At 38.2% G+C, this 19,661-nt stretch overlaps 1 protein-coding gene across 2 annotated transcripts in view; it reads left to right on the forward strand.

Moving 5' to 3' along the window:
* The window catches only part of LOC126995608 (ATP-dependent DNA helicase Q1-like), a 38,302-nt gene that overhangs the window by 12,554 nt on the left and 6,087 nt on the right, over positions 1-19,661 (forward strand). For both annotated transcript variants that reach the window (XR_007750504.1, XM_050855311.1), the window contains exons 4-11: positions 1,307-1,486; positions 2,155-2,285; positions 3,468-3,642; positions 6,031-6,197; positions 14,994-15,224; positions 15,953-16,054; positions 17,166-17,320; positions 17,511-17,689. Coding sequence is in view for 1 of the 2 variants with exons in the window: in XM_050855311.1 (XP_050711268.1) it covers positions 1,307-1,486; positions 2,155-2,285; positions 3,468-3,642; positions 6,031-6,197; positions 14,994-15,224; positions 15,953-16,054; positions 17,166-17,320; positions 17,511-17,689 (1,320 nt within the window). In the remaining variant the exon portion in view is untranslated. The remainder of the gene's footprint in view (positions 1-1,306; positions 1,487-2,154; positions 2,286-3,467; positions 3,643-6,030; positions 6,198-14,993; positions 15,225-15,952; positions 16,055-17,165; positions 17,321-17,510; positions 17,690-19,661) is intronic.

Consider the following 19,661-nt stretch of genomic DNA (forward strand, 5'->3'; position numbering starts at 1 on the left):
TTAATCAGTTTTTCGTTCTTCATTCTCCCACTCCTTCAATTCATCATTGACCACATGCTTAATTTTTTCCTCTACCTTTACACCCACATTCTGCTGCTCATTTCCTATGTTCTCTGCTACCTCTCTTTTTATCATTTCTTCCATCTTATTCTCCATTTCTTCATTTATCTCCATTACACTCCTCTCTCTTTCCATTTTCATAATTTGTATCTCATGGTCTTTTTTTAGTTTTTCCATCTTCTTTTTGGCTTTCTAGCTGTTCCTTAGTCAATTTAATTATTTCTTCTCTCAAGTTCTCCACCATTTTCTTTATCTCTTCGTCTCTTCTTGCCTCTTCATCCCTCTTTTTGACCTCACCCAGAGCCTGGATCACTTCACCAAACTCTTCTCATCTTCCACATTTCTACTACTATTCGTCTTGTCTCTTTGTCTATATTTGTCCAACCTCTCCTTCATTTGATGGACACTACCCACCTCCACAATCTCCTCCTTAAGACCATTCCACTCATCCACCATACTTCTTTTTATCTTTCAATCATGTTCCCTTTTCAGCTTCTTACTGTGTCCTCTCAGCCCCCAATTTGTCCAATCCACTAGTAAATTTATACAAAGCTATTATGTCTCCTCTTTGTCTCCTCTCCTCAAGCATCCTCAATTCCATTTCCTCCAATCTGTTCTCATGTAGCAGAGTAGACAACTCTGGATCATTTTGGTCGATATCTTCTGTATCCTTTCCAGCTTCCTTATATCTTTTTTCCTGTGGGGGGACCAAACCAATGCAGCATATTCCAATCTTGGTCTCATTATTTCTGTTATGATTTTTTCATCATATCCTTATCCATATAATAAAATGCCAATCTAATTTTTTTGCAGCAAATTATGTCTCTAAATATTACATTTATGTGCTTATCAGGGGTCAATGTATCTTGAACAATCACTCCAAGGTCCTTCCGTTGTTTACTGCATCTATATTTATCTCAACCATCTTATATATTGTCATGGGTCTGCTCTTACTCTTTCCCATTCTCATTGAATGGTATTTCTTTGTGTTGAATTCCATCTCCCTCAGCTTACTCCATTCATGTATCATGTGGAAATTATTCTTCCTGTATATACATATTGTATATTTTTATCATTATAGCCCTGTAGCACTACACTCGTCGCTGTTCTACACTCTGACCTTTCGTCCCTCACCACCATTCTTATTTCTCTGTTCAAGTGTGTGTGTGTGTGTGTGTGTACATGCAAGCACATGCATATTCATGTGCGTGTTTTAACATTCTAACTTATGCTATATTGTGCACAGATTTCCCATGGTCCAAGGAGCTGGAGAAGATACAGAAGAGCCTTTTCAAAATACCTAAGCTACGAGCTCACCAGCTGCCCACCATGAATGCTACTATGTCTGGGGTTGACTGTATCCTCATTATGCCTACAGGAGGAGGGAAGTCTCTCTGCTACCAACTGCCAGCTCATGTTTCTAAAGGTGATATCTGAAAACTTAAAAATCCTCTCGTTATTCTTATTTAGAGTAGAGACAATTATTAATATACCCTTCATTGCTACATATACCTGTTCTCATATAGAAATCCTTAAGAAGGATAGATGCAACAACCCTCCATGATGTGATGTCATCATATGCTTTGCCGGACTTCACCAGATGACAATTTAGTTGTCCGACTTCATTGAGCACATTAACTGTCTACCTCTTTTATAAAATTAATGATTAATTATACATCTTTTACATCTTATTTATTGTCTCACGATACAATTCACAAAACTTGTAGTGATGTCCAACAGGATCTCTTCTTCAGAGCAGGTAACACAATGGCGCTAATATTGCTTCCAATAGAAGCAGGGTCTCCACCTTTACCTATACAAGTACAGTTGGGACCCTCAATATGTGATTTTATGGGCTGCAGTATGTTTCATATTTTGTTGTAAAGAATCAATAGAAGTATATAGTATATAGTCAGACAGTCCATCAGATCACCCTTTTTACCTGCCACCATAACTTTATTTCAAAACACCTCAGCTGGATAATTAGATCTTTTATACTCTGTTGCTGTACCTATTTAATACATCAGATGTGATTTTGCTTGTTATAGTTCATGTTTTTTTTCCTTTAATGAAATGAGTGTTCTTCATTTCCAGGTGTCACCTTAGTTGTCTCTCCCCTGGTGTCCTTGATGGAAGACCAGATTATGGCTCTGAGAGCTCTGAATGTTGCAGCGATGATGTTGTCCGCCTCAGTTACCAGAGAGGAGGTCAATGCCGTCCATACAGTGAGTTTAGTGGGATGCTTTTTGCTCCTATTGATCATTTATTTGGACATTTATAGATATGTTTACTTCATTTATTTATGTACGGTTTTTCATATTTTCATTTATTTAATTATACACTTATTTATTTATTAAATTATTTATATATATATATATATATTTTTTTTTTTTTACTAAATTTATTACAGTGAAACCCTTATAACTCAGCATTCTATAACTTGAAATTTTATACAACTTGCCAAGGCAAAGAAATATTCATTCAAAAACTCAAATTTGAATTTCAAGATATAATGGTGAAAAAATTATGCATCTCGGCATTTTTTTTTTGGCAGGATTGTTTAAGTGACGCCTATTGAGGCATATGCCGCTCACCAGTTAACCAAACCTAACCTAACAAAACCCCAAACAGGTACTATAGGTCTTGACCTAGAAAATTTATATATGCTTCCCTAATAATGGGACTTTCTATACAACAAATTGAGGTCATTCTTTGCTGATTTATACCATAAGGTGCTTGCAATCATGTGTTTGAAGATACCCTAAATTTAACCTAACCTAAGAAAACCCCTAACAGCTACTACAGGTCTTGTATCAGAAAATTCATATATGCTTTCTTACTAATGAGGCTTTCTATACAACAAAGTGAGGTCATTCTTTGTTAATTTATACCATAAGTTACTGGCTATCATGCACACACACACACACACACACACAGCCTTTGAGCCTTTTACTCCGTGAAATCTGTGTGTATTGCTGGTGAATCAGTGAGATATTTTCCATGATCTTACTTACGTCTGTGTCCTTCCCTTCCCTCTCCTCCACTTTCCTCCACAAATCTATTTCTATATCACAATTAATATAAGGAAATACAATTCAGTAGACACACGTCATCTATGAGTAACGCAAATTTCTTTGTATATTTATGCATACATCTCAAAATTATCAAATAATTTATGTTTCTTTATGTGCACCATTTAATTTTGCATGTTTTTATATACATGATGATTATGTTGAGTTTATGGCTGACAACTTGTTATAATCAGTAGCGACGTTTGAAATTTGGCACTCGTGGCCATCCCGGATACAGGACGGGGGGCTGTTTTCACCTAGCTGTTGTGAAAGGGTTAATTAGTACTACATATTTATATCCTGGTCTGACTTGCTAATAGTGATTATTGTCCCCAGGAAATGACAAATCCCCAAAGCAAATTAAAGCTCTTGTATGTTACACCAGAGAAGCTTTCCAAGTCAAAGAGATTCATGACAAAACTTCAGAAAATGCATCAGATGGGAAGGTTTGCCCGCTTGGCCATTGATGAGGTTCATTGTTGCTCGCAGTGGGGCCATGACTTCAGACCAGGTAACAAACTTAACTCCTTGAATGTCCTTAACAGTAAGCCCCTCCCACACTGAGTCATAAAGGTTTTACTTTTTTTTTTTTTTTATATATATTTTTTTTATTATAAACTTTTAAACTCCATACTGTGTGTGGGTTTGATATCATTTTGTAAATTTTCTTCCACTGAAAATAAGTATGTCTAACTCTAGAACAGAAGGATGTAAAACTAGGACCTAAATCTGCATGCAGTAAAAGTCCAGTAATTCAAATGGCAATGTACCAAAGGTTATTCGGATTATAAAATTGTTCAGATTGTTGGGATGAAACCATGAAAACAAAAAATATATTCACATATCTTTGCTTTCCAAACTACTCCCCCTGCAGTTTCTATCCTCTCTGTACTTTTATCTCCAGTTTCCTTCATACAACTCATTGGTGATGATATACACATGGAAGAGAATGTTTAATATTCACAAGTAGTCACCTGAGATAAGCCCGGTTATTGGATTTGGCTAATTTTTATACCAAGGCTAGTGTCAAAGATGTCTTTGATGCATAAGCTGGTGATTTTTATGATGGTTCAATATGTATCAATTGACTTGCATCCATCTACCATTTGAGGTCTTTTCTCAATAGTTTCTCTAAGACAGAGTTGCCCTTTTTCTTTCTTTGTGTAATACTGTCCTTGGGTGCATTATTCCTCACTGCCTTTCAATCTGTTTTCATCTAAGTTCAAAAAACTCTGTCATCCCTATTATAGAAGTTATCTTTTTCACACCCACCAGATTAACCCTACTTATGAAGCCAATGTTATCTCAACTTCTCTGTTTCTGCAGATGCTCAAATGCCTTAGTGCATAATTTACCATGCCATTACTGATTCCATCACCCTTACAAATGCCAAACCTTCTCTATGAATCCTCATTTTTATCCATGCTATTTATATCACTCTATGCACCTATTTTATTTTCTAGTGCCTAAATCCTCAACAATGTTTCAACATTGGCACAATAATAAGTACTATCCCAGAGTCCCATCCTCCTTTTTTTAATTCTCATCCCTACTCTCATTATTTCATTTTTTCTTATGATTCCTATAGACCATTGTAAACCCTCTTAATTTTCTGCAGTCATGTGTGTCATGTGTAACTGCAGAGGCATGTACTCTAAACAAAAAACAATTGAAAGAGTCCGAGTCCCCAACCCAAAATTTCTGTAATTGAAAAGCTATGCTCCTTTTTGTTGCCTTCTACAATATGCAGTGGAATACCAGCATGTATTTTTCATTCCCTTTTTCAGGAATACCTAGTCTATTGTATATATAATATGATTTCTTTACATAACTCATAATTACTAATTTATTTATCTATATTTACTCTGATATCCATTCCAGTCCTCTCATTCTTCTGTCACCTCATTCTCTCAAGTATTCCACCAACTTGTTCTCCCATTTTACTGAGCATTGTCCTCTTACACTAACAGCATCAACCTAATTTATGTATACATTCTTAGTCTCTGCCAACTCATTCTTCCCATTCTCTCCAAATGGCCAAACCACCTTGAGTGTTTTGCTTAACAGCTTATATAACTCCACAATTGGCCTGTTCACAGTAGGGCGTTTGGATGACTATTAACACCAGAATTTTAATTTTCTCTTGACTTCAAGGGGCAGAGGGGTGACTTGGCCAATTTTCAATGCCAATCTGCAAAGAGGCTTTGACACTGATTTCCATTGCAGTACGAGATAATATTAAAGACATGTCCTTATAATATATTTCTACATATTTGGGCGTAATGAAGATATTTTTATCATGTAAAAAGATAAAAACCCTCATTACATAAAAGATTATTTTGTAAAAGGCTGGTGATATCGGCAGCTCAGACTTGAAAAATGATATCACAGGTTGCTATTCTGCTCATACTTACTTGCAGAATAATTATTTACACTCTGAAGATTTTTATCTTAAAGAGAATACCTTTATTATGCCAAAATATGTACAAACATTATATGGACATGTCTTTGATATTATCTTACATTGCTGTGGCAGTCAATGTCAAATTCTCCTTGTAAATTATCGTTGGAAAATAGCTAAGTCACCCCTCTACCCCTCGAAGTTGAGAGAAAATTAAGATTGTAGTATTAATAGGCATTACATGTTCTACTGTGAACAAGCCAATTAGTTCCCTTTCTCTTACTAGATATGCCAAAGCTTCCATAAATACTTTCATCATTCTCACCATTCTTCCTGTTGACACCTAATAAACTTCTCAACATTATAATAGCTTTAATAACATAACTATAACAGAGAAGTTATGTTGACTATAATAACTCATATAACTTTATAATGTATACAGTATACACTTATGCCAGTTAGCTTTTAGCATCTATCTTAATGATGTGCATTTTTCAGACTACAAGTTCTTGGGAATCATGAGAAAGATGTTCCCTGGCACTCCTATCCTGGGACTCACTGCTACTGCCACATCAAGAGTAATTCTAGATGTGCAGAAGATACTAGACATACAAGGCTGCTTGATTCTCAAGGCATCCTTCAATAGACCAAATTTGTTTTATGAGGTCAGTAATATCACAAATGTAGCTGTATGAAAAAATCAATTTTTATGATTATGCTGACACTAATGCTGAAAAATTTAGGGAATGTGAACATTTAGGGATCTGGCTTGCTTACCACATTTTGCGTTGTATAATGCACTCTGACATATATCGCAGACCCTAAGCTGTAAGACATCAGTTTTGGAGAAAAAAATACTCAGTGCTTAAAATGCTCTGAAGTATGTACGGTTAAGCGAGACTGATGATGTACTGTTTCCCGAAATTTCTATTAAGAGACACTTAAACCACATAAAAAGGCGATCTTTCTTATTCATATTTTTTTCAACTTGTAAATTCTTTGAGTTTGCAGGCAGCAACTTTCCCCGAGGTGCTGAGGAAACTAATCACACAGGGGTGCTACGTTTGATTGGCAATCTTGGTCTTGATCTTGACTTTCAGGGACTGTATACCTACTTTCAAGTAGAAATAGATGTTGATTAATTTCTGTCAATCATATTATGTTTTAATATAGTTATTTTTACATTTGAGATCCATTCTTTCAATGTATCACAGAAACTTTCAGCTGACCCAGGCCACTGCACTTTCCATGCAACAAAGTGGGGTCATTTTTTGTTGATTTATACCATAAATATAAGGTACTTTTTTTTTTTACGGCAAAGGAGTCAGCTCAAGGGCATAAAAAAAGGAATCAATAATTAAAAAATAAGCCCACTAATCACTGCTCCTGAGCAAATGTGTTTGATGATACTCTAAACTTAACCCCTTCCCAGCAGAGGATCTATATAGAGACATTTCGAAATTGGGACTTTTTGTCGGCACGTCTATATATAGACGATTCCTTACTACTAACAAAATTAACAAAATAAATCGTTACTTGGCATCTCAAACCCCCTGACACTTACTGACATTGCTTACCGCTTGTGCTTTGTCGGTGGCGGATTTGCTATGCGCATCAGCTAACACTGGGAATTTATGCATTTTTTTCCTACTTTATTTTATTATTAATCTATCATGTCAAGGAGAAAGAGACCTCTTAAGCCGGAAGAAATGACTTCTTTGGCAGATGAGGATATAGATGCTGATTTTTTGGATGATTTTGATGATTCTGACTCATCTACTGTCAGTGATTACACTGATACAGAATCTAAACCTTCATATAAATATATGAATATACATATAACCAATCAAACTTAAATAACATCTATATATAAATTCAAAAGTTTGTCCAGTTTTGCGGCAGAGTCTATATATATAGGCGTCAATCTGGAATGCCCACTTGCGGGGAATCTATATATACACGTGTGGATGAAAGTCGACAGCATCTATACAGAGACTTGTTTTTTTTTTTGTTTTTTTTTTTCTCCATACATCTGCCCTGCCGCCGGGAAGGGGTTAACCTAACTTAACAAAACCCAGAACAGTTATTATAGATCTTGACTCTAAATATTCATATATGCTTCCTTACTAACGAGACTTTCTACACAACAAAGTGAGGCTGTTCTTTGTTGATTTATTCCATAAGGTGTTGACTATTATGTGTTTGAAGATACTCTAAACTTAACCTAACCTAACCTAACAAAACGCCAAACAGTTACTATAGGTCTTGACTCGGAAAATTCATACATGCTTCCTTACTAATGAGACTTTCTATACAACTAAGTGAGGTCATTCTTTGTTGATTTATACCATAAGGTGCTGGCTATCATGTGTTTGACCTAACCTAAAAAAAAAAAAAAAACACTTCCTATGAACTCAGAAAATTCATATAAGCTTCCTTGCTAATGAGAATTTCTATACAACAAAGTGAGGTCATTTTTTGTTGATTTATACCTTCAGGTGCAAGCAATCATGTGTTTGAAGATACCCTAAACTTAACCTAAACTAACTTAACAAAACCCCAAACATTACTTTAGGTCTTGAGTCATAAAATTCATATATGCTTCCTTACTAATGAAAACTTCTATACAAAAAAGTGAGGTCATTTTTTGTTGATATATACCATAAGGTGCTGGCTATCATGTGTTTGAAGATACTCTAAACTTAACCGAACCTAACCATACCCCAAACAGTTTATTTATTTATTTATTTTTTTTTTTTTTTATTTTTTTTTTTTTTACAGCAAGGGAGACAGTTCAAGGGCACACAAAAAGCAAACATTAATAAAAAAAAGCCCACTACTCACTGCTCCTAAAAAGAATCCAAAGAGGTGGCCGAAAGATAGGTCAGTTTCGGGAGGAGAGGTGTCCTGATACCCTCCTCTTGAAAGAGTTTAAGTCGTAGGCAGGAGGAAATAAATACAGATGAAGGAAGAGTGTTCCAGAGTTTACCAGCGTGAGGGATGAAAGAGTGAAGATGCTGGTTAACTCTTGCATAAGGGGTTTGGACAGTATAGGGATGAGCATGAGTAGAAAGTCGAGTACAGCGGGGCTGCGGGAGGGGGGGAGGCATGCAGTTAGCAAGTTCAGAAGAGCAGGCAGCGTGGAAATATCGATAGAAGATAGAAAGAGAGGCAACGTTGCGGCGGAATTTAAGAGGTAGAAGACTATCAGTATGAGGAGGAGAGCTGATGAGACGAAGAGCCTTAGCCTCCACTCTGTCCAGAAGAGCTGTGTGAGTGGAGCCCCCCCCACACATGAGATGCATACTCCATACGAGGGCAGACAAGGCCCCTGTATATGGACAGCAGCTGTGCAGGGGAGAAGAACTGGCGGAGACGGTACAGAACGCCCAGCCTCGAGGAAGCTGATTTAGTAAGAGATGAGATATGAAGTTTCCAGTTGAGATTTTGAGTTAAGGATAGACCAAGAATGTTTAGTGTTGAGGAAGGTGATAGCTGGGTGTTGTCAAAGAATAGGTGATAGTTGTTTGGAAGATTGTGTCGAGTGGATAGGTGGAGAAACTGTTTTTGAGGCGTTGAAGGACACCAGGTTCTTCTTGCCCCAATCGGAAATAATAGTAAGGTCTGAGGCTAAGCGTTCTGCAGCCTCCAGCCTTGAGTCGTTAAGTTCCTGAAGGGTGGGTCTTCTATTAAAAGAAGTTGAATAATGCAGAGTGGAATCATCGGCGTAGGAATGGATAGGACAGTTCGTTTTGGAAAGAAGATCATCAATGAACAACAGAAAAAGAGTGGGAGATAGGACAGAACCCTGTGAGACACCACTGTTAATAGATTTAGGGGAAGAACAGTGACCGTCTACCACGGCAGAAATAGAATGGTCAGAAAGGAAACTGGAGATAAAGGTACAGAGAGAAGGATAGAAACCGTAGGAGGGTAGTTTAGAGAGCAAAGATTTGTGCCAGACCCTATCAAAAGCTTTTGATATGTCCAGCGCAATAGCAAAAGTTTCACCGAAACGGCTAAGAGAGGATGACCAAGAGTCAGTTAAGAAGGCTAGGAGATCACCAGTAGAACGCCCCATACTGGCGATCAGATAGAAGGTCAGAAGTGGAAAGGTGCTTTTGAATCTTCCGGTTAAGGATTGATTCAAAAGCTTTAGATAAACAAGAAAGTAAAGCAATAGGACGGTAGTTTGAGGGATTGGAGCGGTCACCCTTCTTAGGTACAGGCTGTATGAAGGCATACTTCCAGCAAGAAGGAAAGGTAGATGTTGACAGGCAGAGGCGAAAGAGTTTGACCAGGCAGGGTGACAGCACGGAGGCACAGTTTTTAAGGACAATAGGAGGCACTCCATCAGGTCCATAAGCCTTCTGAGGATTGAGGCCAGAGAGGGCATAGAAAACATCATTTTGAAGAATCTTTATAACAGGCATAAAGGAGTCAGAGGGGGGATGAGTAGGAGGAATATGCCCAGAATCGTCCAGAGTGGAGTTTTTAGAAAAAGTTTGAGAGAAGAGTTCAGCCTTAGAGATAGATGAGACGGCAGTGTTGCCGTCAGGACTGAGGAGTGGAGGGAAAGATGAAGAAGTGAAGTTGGAGGAGATGTTTTTGGCTAGATGCCAGAAGTCACGGGAAGAGTTAGAGAAAGCAAGGTTTTGACATTTTCTATTAATGAAAGAATTTTTGGTTAGTCGGAGAATAGATTTGGCACGATTTCGTGCAGAAATGTAAAGTTCATAATTAGCATTAGTTTGAAGTTACTATAGATCTTGACTCAGAAAATTCATATAAGCTTCCTTACTAATGAGACTTCTTATACAACAAAGTGAGGTCATTCATTGTTGATTTATACCTTCAGGTGCTGGCTATCATTTGTTTGAAGATACCCTAAACTGAACCTAACCTAACCATACCCCAAACAGTTACTATAGGTCTTGACTCGGAAAATTCATATAAGCTTCCTTACTAATGAGACTTCTTATACAACAAAGTGAGGTCATTCATTGTTGATTTATACCATAAGGTGCTGGCTATCATTTGCTTGAAGATACCCTAAACTGAACCTAACCTAACAAAATCCCAAACAGCTACTATAGGTTTTGACTCTGAAAATTCATATATGCTTCCTTACTAATTAGACTTTGTATACAACAAAGTGAGGTTATTCTTTGTTGATTTATACCTTAAGGTGCTGGCTATCATGTTTTTAAGATACTCTAAACTCAAGGGAAGGATCCGCCACCCTATTTTAAGAAATTATTTGAAAAATATTGAAAGTAAGCTAAATGCTCTGGCATGACCATTTATGCATAAGCTATCAGATGGCAGCTTTATTTATTTATTATTTATTTATTTTTATTTATTTATTTATTTATTTATTTTATTTTTTTATTTTTTTTATTTTTTTTTTTTGCCACAAATTTAAGTGTCCCACTGAGCACATTTAAATGTTTAAATGCCTAATAAGCAGGCATGGTGAACCGGTCCTAGTGTGAGTGGCAGGAATCGTTTCATTACATTATTTTTTTATAAATATGATAAGATAATCACATACCAATGTATTTTTGTGCATCTGGCCGCCTCTCCCCTGCCCATCATGGCTTTCCTGCCTCTCACTCAGATGAACTGGTGCCTGAGGGAAGACTGCTTTGTTTACACCACTATCTTCCTTTGTGAGCTCTTGCTAAGGCATTAGAGCATTTACTATTGCCCTGAAGCCTTTCACTGATATCATGTCAATGCGGGAACGGTATGTGGAGAAGAACCGCCGGATGGCAGCTTATACAAGGAAAACGCAAATAACTGCTATGCGCCAAAACTCAAGTTCAAGTGCCTCGCAGCTACATGATCCCTCACCACCACCACAACCACCAAACCAATCGTTACATTCAAAAGTATGGTTGAAATGCATGAAAGTCAAGTATGCAGGACACTTTACAGTCTGCGTCAACTGACTTTTCACGTCTGCAAATATGAAACTCCAATTAGCCAAGAGGAATTGATCAGCTGGCAACTCACATCAGTGCTTCCAACATATGGAGAGCTATGAATCATCATCCTCGGTCACTTATGTAATGGTTTTGAGTGCTGTCAACGTTTTCTTCCACCGCGGGCTTTGTTATTTTTTCGCTTGTACTCGCGAAACATTTTTTTTTTTTTTTTTTTTTTTTTTTCGTTGCGACCTATTGTGCCGGAAGGCTTCTTCCCGGTGTGGCCTAATGGTCGGTCCAAGGCTTCTTCCTGGTAGGACCTGATGGTCGGTCCAGCCCGTTCTGGCGCAGGCGAGTGTTTATAGTGGCGCCATCTTGCATTGGCTCATGCTGCCCTCCCGGAGCTCATCTTTAATTCTAGAATCTAGAGTCCGAGTTGATAGGTGGTCTTCTGGACAGCATGTGGGTATTTTTAAGCCACTCAGCGGCAGCTGAAAAATCCCAGCTCAGTGGCACTGGGGGGGGATTGAACTCGCGTCCTCCTGAATGCGGAGCCGTCACTCTGTTGATTCAGCCACCGCCTCTCATAACGATATCGTGCGTGTGATAGGGTGCCACAAATTAGTCTTGAAAACATGTGAAATCAATCGGAATACTGGTGTGCTGCTGAGAACCGTCCAGAACATTGTGAGAATATTCAAGGATCGCAGAGACGTGAAGGTGCCGACACATGGACATGGGGGAGGCAGGCCCCGCAGCACTGCCCCTCGAACTTTGAAACTGCTAAGGAGGGAGGTTGAATGTAACTCGACTCTTACAGTAAGAAAACTTAAGGAGCAACTTCCAAACCTCCTAGGTGACACGTCTGTAAGAACCGTTCAGCGCATGCTGCATGACAACCTTATATGTAGAAAAGTGAGGGCACAGAAAAAGCCCCTGATTAATGACACACAGAGGAAAAGGAGGGTTTTGTTCACCAAGGAACAGAAAGACTGGAACTTGGAGAGATGGAAGAGGGTGCTGTGGTCTGATGAAGCCACATTGCGTGTCAGTGACACATCAGGACAGACAGTGTGGCGGGCACGTGACTCGGACCCCTTTGCAATGAACCGCATCGCTGCTGCTGTAAGACACCCTCAGCATTTAATGGTGTGGGGCAGCTTTGGGTATGGTGCCTTGAGTGACTTAGTGATATTAACACAAAATGAGACTGTGACTAAAGAATCCTATTACATAATTCTGAACGAGTACTTGGAGTCGTCTTTTGAGAACAGTGGCACAGACATTTTCCAGCAGGACAGCGCACCACCACACACGGCAAAACTGATAAAAAAACTGGCTATCTGACTGTGGCATTAATTATATCTGGCCAGCGAACTCTTCTGATCTTTCACCCATCGAAGACCTTTGGCCCATAATCAAAGCCCACAATCAAAAAGACCAAGCTGGAGGCTGAGCTGCGCAGTGCCTGAGAGTCGCTTGACCCCAACAATCTGAAGACCCTCGCAGAATCTCTTTCCAAATGCCTAGAGGAAGTTCTCAAGAGGAAGGGTAATCCAACCAAGTATTAGTTACATAATTTGTGAGTATTTTGTGCAAAATCAAATGTTTGTTTATTAATTTATTTAACTGTTATAACAAAGTTTGCATACAATGAACGCATATTTACATGTGAAAAAGTGGTATGAAACGGCAATTGACACAAACTGTAAGAGTGAAATTGCCACCCAAGTGACAGTGATTGAACACAACTTTGGCCATGACAAGTGTCATCTACTTATAAGCATGTTCGGAACAAATATCAATATTGAAAAGGGTTGACACACAGAAAGCGAAGAGGAACCACCACTCCAACCAAAGGCAAAAAGAGAAGAAAAGTAGATGACACTAAGGAATGATATAAATCAGGCGAGTTTGGAAGATCAAACCTGGCTACAATGAATGACTTTGCGCATCACGATACCCTCGCCTTAGAGCGATTAATACCTTTGAAAGAGGGAACCAGGAGTCATATCTAGATAAATGCATTGATATGTGCTTGATGAACCCAAAGGAATCAAACAATAACAGGTCCAGGACTTTATAACTGTTTTTGATTGCACTGTGACATGAAAGTGGAAAAAAAATCTTTAAGCGCCGTTTTCTCAAAACAAGGAGTAATACATACATAAAATGCATCTCCTCCTTTAGTTTTAGAGAGATTAAACCCTTAGGGTTTGGAGCTAAACATATTAGAGAACAAAATTAGAAAAAAAATATCAATTTCATTTCTTTTTAGCATAATACAGTAAAAATACAGTCTAGATGTCTTTTTTTTTTTTTTTTTTTTTTTTTTTTCAATTAAATAAATAGATTTCAACAATTTTTTTTAACTTTGTAAGGAAGATTATAAAGCATTTTGTGTGCAAAGGACAAAAAGATTGGTGCAGAAATGACAGAGGGGATAGACTTCAACATTTTTTAAAATACGCGACAAAAAATCATAAAAAAATAAAAGATTAAATTCATTCTATGTTCAGGTAAGATCATCAGAGTATTATTCTTCACAACATATATTGAAATCAAGACCCTGGGGCTATTTGTAAAAAGAGTTAGATCCTTGCCTTAACCTAACCTAACAAAAACCGAAACAGTTACTTTACATCTTGACTCAGAAAATTCATATTTTCTTCTTTACTAATGAGACTTTCTATGCAACAAAGTGAGGCAATTCTTTGTTCATTTATACCATAAGGTGCTGGCTATCATGTGTTTGAAGATACCCTAAACTTAACCTAACCTAACAAAACCCCAAACAGTTTCTTTAGGTCTTGACTCAGAAAATTCATATATGCTTACTTCCTAATGAGACTTTCTATACAATAAAGTGAGGTTATTCTTTGTTGATTTATACCATAAGTTGCTGGTTATCATGTGTTTGAAGATACCCTAAACTTCATCATCTCATTGACGCCTGCTCCTAGGAGCTCCCACCAGGGGATGGCCACGGCAGAAGAGTTTCCATCTCTCTATTCATACACTCCCTCCTTGGCTGCTCAAAGTTTCTCACTGATCTTTCCCCCCTTTCCCTAACGAATTCCTGTATCCTATCTCCATTTCACTGGAGGCTGTCCTCTAACATACCCTAAACTTAACCAAACCTTACATAACAAAACCCCAAACAGTTACTATAAGTCATTTCAACCATACTCAGAAAATTCTCAAAATTCCCAGACCTTGAAAATTTCTGAAAAATTTCCTCGGAAAGTTTCTGTTTTTACGGAAACTTTCCCACACTTTGCAGCCTTATATGTAAGGCCCTAAAACTGGTCTGATTATCATATTTTGAATGACATATCACACATCTGAGAAGGCCTCTCAGTCATCACTGCAACTTGTTTTCAAAGTTAGACTTGTGCCAGCTTGCCTGTTTGGGAACCAAGATTCTGTGCAGAAACTGTTCATTTTTTGTTTGAAAAATATGTTCGTGAACCATTTTGTCCAAGATTAAAGTTATTCAACAACCAAGGTTCCACTGTACATTACTTTCAGGTGCGACCAAAGCCATCATCACAAGAAGAATGTGCAAACCAGATTCAACAGATGCTTCAAAAGGAATTCAAGGGCCAGTCAGGCATTATCTACACCATGACAATCAAGGATGCTGAGCAGCTTGCAGGTGACCTGAGGTCTCGGGGACTACGTGTAGCTCCATATCATGCCCAGCTTGAAGCAGATGTCAGGAGCAGAGTTCATATGAAGTGGGTGAAGAATGATTATCAGGTAATTTTATTGTGAAAGTTCATTGTGTTCCAATCATGGTGTAAAAGCACATGTCTTGACAAAATATTCATTTATTGTATATGAAGTCTAAGTAAGGATGCTCTTTCTTCTGTATCAATACTCCTCAGTATTTTGGTAAGTGAATAAATGTGGCTTAGATAATTCAGTTTCACTCATGATGAACAAGAATTAAAGAAGCCATAGTTTGATTTGACTTGGTTGCTTGATTTAGTAACATGTATTTAAATAATTTATGCATAGTTTACCACTAAACTGCAATTATTTGTTGATTAGAAATTAAATATATTGGGTATAAATTTTTGTATTTGGTCTGGTCATATATCACTATCTCATAACTATCGTGGTCACACTCTTAACTCCAGTTTCAGCTACTCTAGTCAGTTAGCCTTGAGTGGTGACTTGTTCTTCCATATTCTGACTACTCCTAATAAGTTTATTGGCTTCCTGTGGTCTCTTGTTATCTGTCTGTAAACCATATTGAATGTTCTATGTCTGGATATAACTGTTTCATTCGTTCCCGTGTAGCCCACACTCGCAGGGTGAGAAGGGTTAGGGAGCGGAAATAAAACGTAGTCGATGGCATTATTGTAAAAGTAAATTCAGTTTAATCAAGCCTTAAAAAAAAATAGGATTTTAACCTCTACATTGTCAGAAAATTTTTAAGATTTAAGCCATGATGGTATTTTTTTACATTTTATTTTTTTCAGGCCGTAATTGCTACCATTGCCTTTGGGATGGGAATAGATAAGCCTGATGTTCGCTATGTCATTCACCACTGTATTTCAAAGTCCATGGAAAACTTCTATCAGGTAAGAAACTGTTTGGTATATACATGTAACAATCTAAACTAAATAATTTAACATAAGTAATCAATCAAAAAGTTTGTCATAAACTAAAGGAAAGTCCTTGCTTTACATGGCTTTTTGTTCTTGTCTATCTTTTTAGAATTGTCCATACATTAGCAATAAAGTGAGTTCATTGAAAGTTTCCCCCACCTCTGAAACACCATAGCACCAGGAATCATACAACTGGAAGCTGGATGCTGCAGAATGCTCAACCTCTGACCTTCATGCTATTTCTGAATGGGGCAGAAGGAACCTGTTGTGTAATGGTTTGCACTCCAAGCTGTGATCCTGTAGGCCTAGTTCAGTACTGGGCTGGGCACTCAGTGTCTAGCTCATGAAGAAATACATACCTGGGGAAGCCTGGGAATGGTAAATGTGGTAACCTGGATGTCACACTTCCCCTATGTCCTGGGGTTGTGAGTTCTTAACCCCCAAAAACAGGAATGACCACCAAGGCCACACCCAGTGCATGCTTCCAAGTTTGTTAGAAGGAACTTAAGTGTTTGTTAATGTATCTAAAAACTCAATATATTCGCTTAACAACTTGACACAACCATAAATTCAGTCACTTCATCCGCACTTCCTCCAACCAGTTATTACACTCAGTCTTGCTTTTTGCTCTAACTTTGTATGATTTTACAAATTCAAAAATGCTTTCTCACCCTTTCTAATACCTACTCATGTCAACACTTACTTTCAGATTTCTCCTTCCTGCCCTCTCAAATTCATCTGCATTTTCTGCCAATAACACTTTATAATCTGCAAATAGGCCTGCCATCAAGGACAATGCTATACCTCTCACTTTCAGCTTTGCACTTTAATCTCCGATCATTCATATACAGATTGAACAACCATGATGGTATTTTACACGTAAACCAACACCAAAACTCTAACTCTGCTTCTCATTTAAATGCACTGTATATCCTCAGGACATCCAATAAACTTTACCTGTCGACCCTGTCATGGGCTTTCTCTAGGTCTATGAAAGCAGCAAGCAGCTTCCTGTTCTTCTCTGGATATTTTTCAACAGTCAATTTCAGTACCAAAATGTGATGCACATATTCCCTCCTTATAGGAAAGTGGAAGAGCAGGGAGAGATGGTGAACCAGCAAAATGTATTATCTTCTGGAAATTTTCTGATCTTGCAAGGCAGAGCACCATGGTCTTTACTGAGCAGACTGGCTTAGAAAACTTGTATGGTCTGATCACATATTGCTTGGATGAAACGAGGTATGCATTATTCTTTATTCATTTCTGTAAATGTATGATATCACCACTTGCATTTTATAAAAAATTCTTTACTAAAAGCATTCCCCCTTTTCTTTAGAATCAAATTCACGCTCCTCTTACCCAGGAAGCAGGATTTTGAAGTTAGTAGTGATGACTGTGATGTAATTTTAACCCCAAGAATTATATTCAGATGTCGAAGGAATCTCATTGCTGAGCATTTTGATGAGGCGTGGGAAACTGCAGACTGTGCTGGTATGTGTGACCACTGCAGGACACCACGGGAAGTGAAGATGCTGGACCTAACTGATTATGGGGATAAGCTTCTGATGATTCTACAGAAATCTGCAAGTCTTGACCAGAGGTTAACAGGTAGGGCAGTACACTCAACCCTTGATTTCACAGACAAAATCTGGGGTTAAACAATTGCTGGACATACACCAAATCAAGTCTGGGAATCAAAATATAAGTCTGGGCCAAAAATCTGTCATATATTATTGCTGTACATATGCCTGGCCAAGTACTGGTATGGAAACAAAAGTCCAGCAGTACATCTGCATTTGTCCCCCAGTCACTGTCTGCAACACTCACTAGGTGGCAGCATGGGAGGCTGACATATTTGTTAATTGTTTTATCATGCTGTTAAGTGGCTGTACTTTACCCTTACATTTGTATGGAAACGCTGTACAGGTACCTTTCACTTTATGCAAGTACTCATGTCAAGTGAGAGGTGCCTGTTCCTGGTGAGTTCACGTAATGTAAACGTGGTGCAGGTCAGTTATGCCAGCTCCTCCTTAGCACTTCCCATGGAACTTGCCCATAAAAGTAGCACCAGACATTCTATGAATGTTTTACGAATGTTTTGTTCAACATTGATTGCTGTTTCCAGTAATGGGTCACCTGTAAGAGTTACTGTGGGAATATTGTGAGAAATCTATTTTATGGGACATCATATTTGTTGTGCTCAGGTGATCAATGTCCTGTTTGGCTCACCTCCCCACCTGTGAGATGTACAGCTAACAGGACCACTGAATGCAGCCCCAAAATCTGGCAGTCACTCTGAGAACTAAACTCCTACCATGAATTTTGATTTGTCTCACCTTGCATTATTCCAAAGAAATTGCATAATTAAGAAAAAATACTGTTGTATTAACATAGCCTTAAACCAAATTCGCAACTCTCGGTTTATGCGAGTATTGTGTCCTTGAAGAGGTCGCGTAAATCAAAAACAATGTAAATCAAACAAGAGGTAGGTTTGTACCTTTATTGCCTACTGTATCACTCTGACTCCTCTCCCTCTCGTGGTTCCTCCTCTGGCTGCCCTTCCCCTCGTGGTAGCACAGCAGCGAGGGTGTTGTTGTTGTTGAGTAGCGTGGCAGTGTTAAAGAAGAAAATGGCAAACATTGTATCGCCATGGCCAACACTGCATCTGTGTCTTTTCATGTATTAGCTTGTTTGGCATTATATTTTTGGTTAATTAGAGAGTTGAAGAAGGAAATGGCGAACACTGCATCGCCACTGCCAACACTTCGTCTGTATAATGTATCGGCTGGTTTGGTATATTATTTTTGGCTGCCCAGAGTTGAAAAAGAAAATGGGGAATACTGCATCACCGCTACCAACACTGCTTTTATTTGTGTAAATATCATTTGGTCTGATATAATATTTTATTTGTTTTTATTACCTGATATTTATTGAGAGAAACATTCAATAGTAAATAATTTGCAGTAGTATGATATGCTTAAGTATCTGAAGTTGAAAAAAAAATTGCAGATACATTGTTACTCCCACTGAGGGTATGTCCTTTGCTGGCATAAAATGCAAGTCTTCAATTAGCTTGTTTTATTTAATGTTTCTTAGATGTGATACTTAGATGTGCTAGACAAAATGTGGTGAAAATCTGGGGCTGACTGCCAGGTCTAGTATGGTAAACGTTTGGAAATGGACAGTGGCCCTCAGACTGTGGCAATTTCCGATTCCCTGTTGTATTTCCCAGACAAGTGCTCTCCCTATTAGTCCCTTCACTACGGCCAGCCCAAAACAGTGCCCCGCGCTGTATCCGGGATCACCGTGCACGCCAAATTTCAAATGTCGCTATTGATTATAACAAGTTTTCAGCCATAAACTCAACATAATCATCATGTATTATATATGAAAACATGCAGAATTAAATGGTGCACATTAAGAAACATAAATTAATTGATAATTTTGAGATGTAAGCATAAATATATAGATAAAATAACTCTTATATTGGCTAAAGCGAGCCAGGACGCAGTATGCGCGTCCTCGGATATGGTACGGGGCACGCAAGGATGCAGTATACACATCCTCGTGTTGAAGGGGT

Source organism: Eriocheir sinensis, chromosome 8, assembly GCF_024679095.1.
Source record: "Eriocheir sinensis breed Jianghai 21 chromosome 8, ASM2467909v1, whole genome shotgun sequence".
Classification (NCBI taxonomy): domain Eukaryota; kingdom Metazoa; phylum Arthropoda; class Malacostraca; order Decapoda; family Varunidae; genus Eriocheir; species Eriocheir sinensis.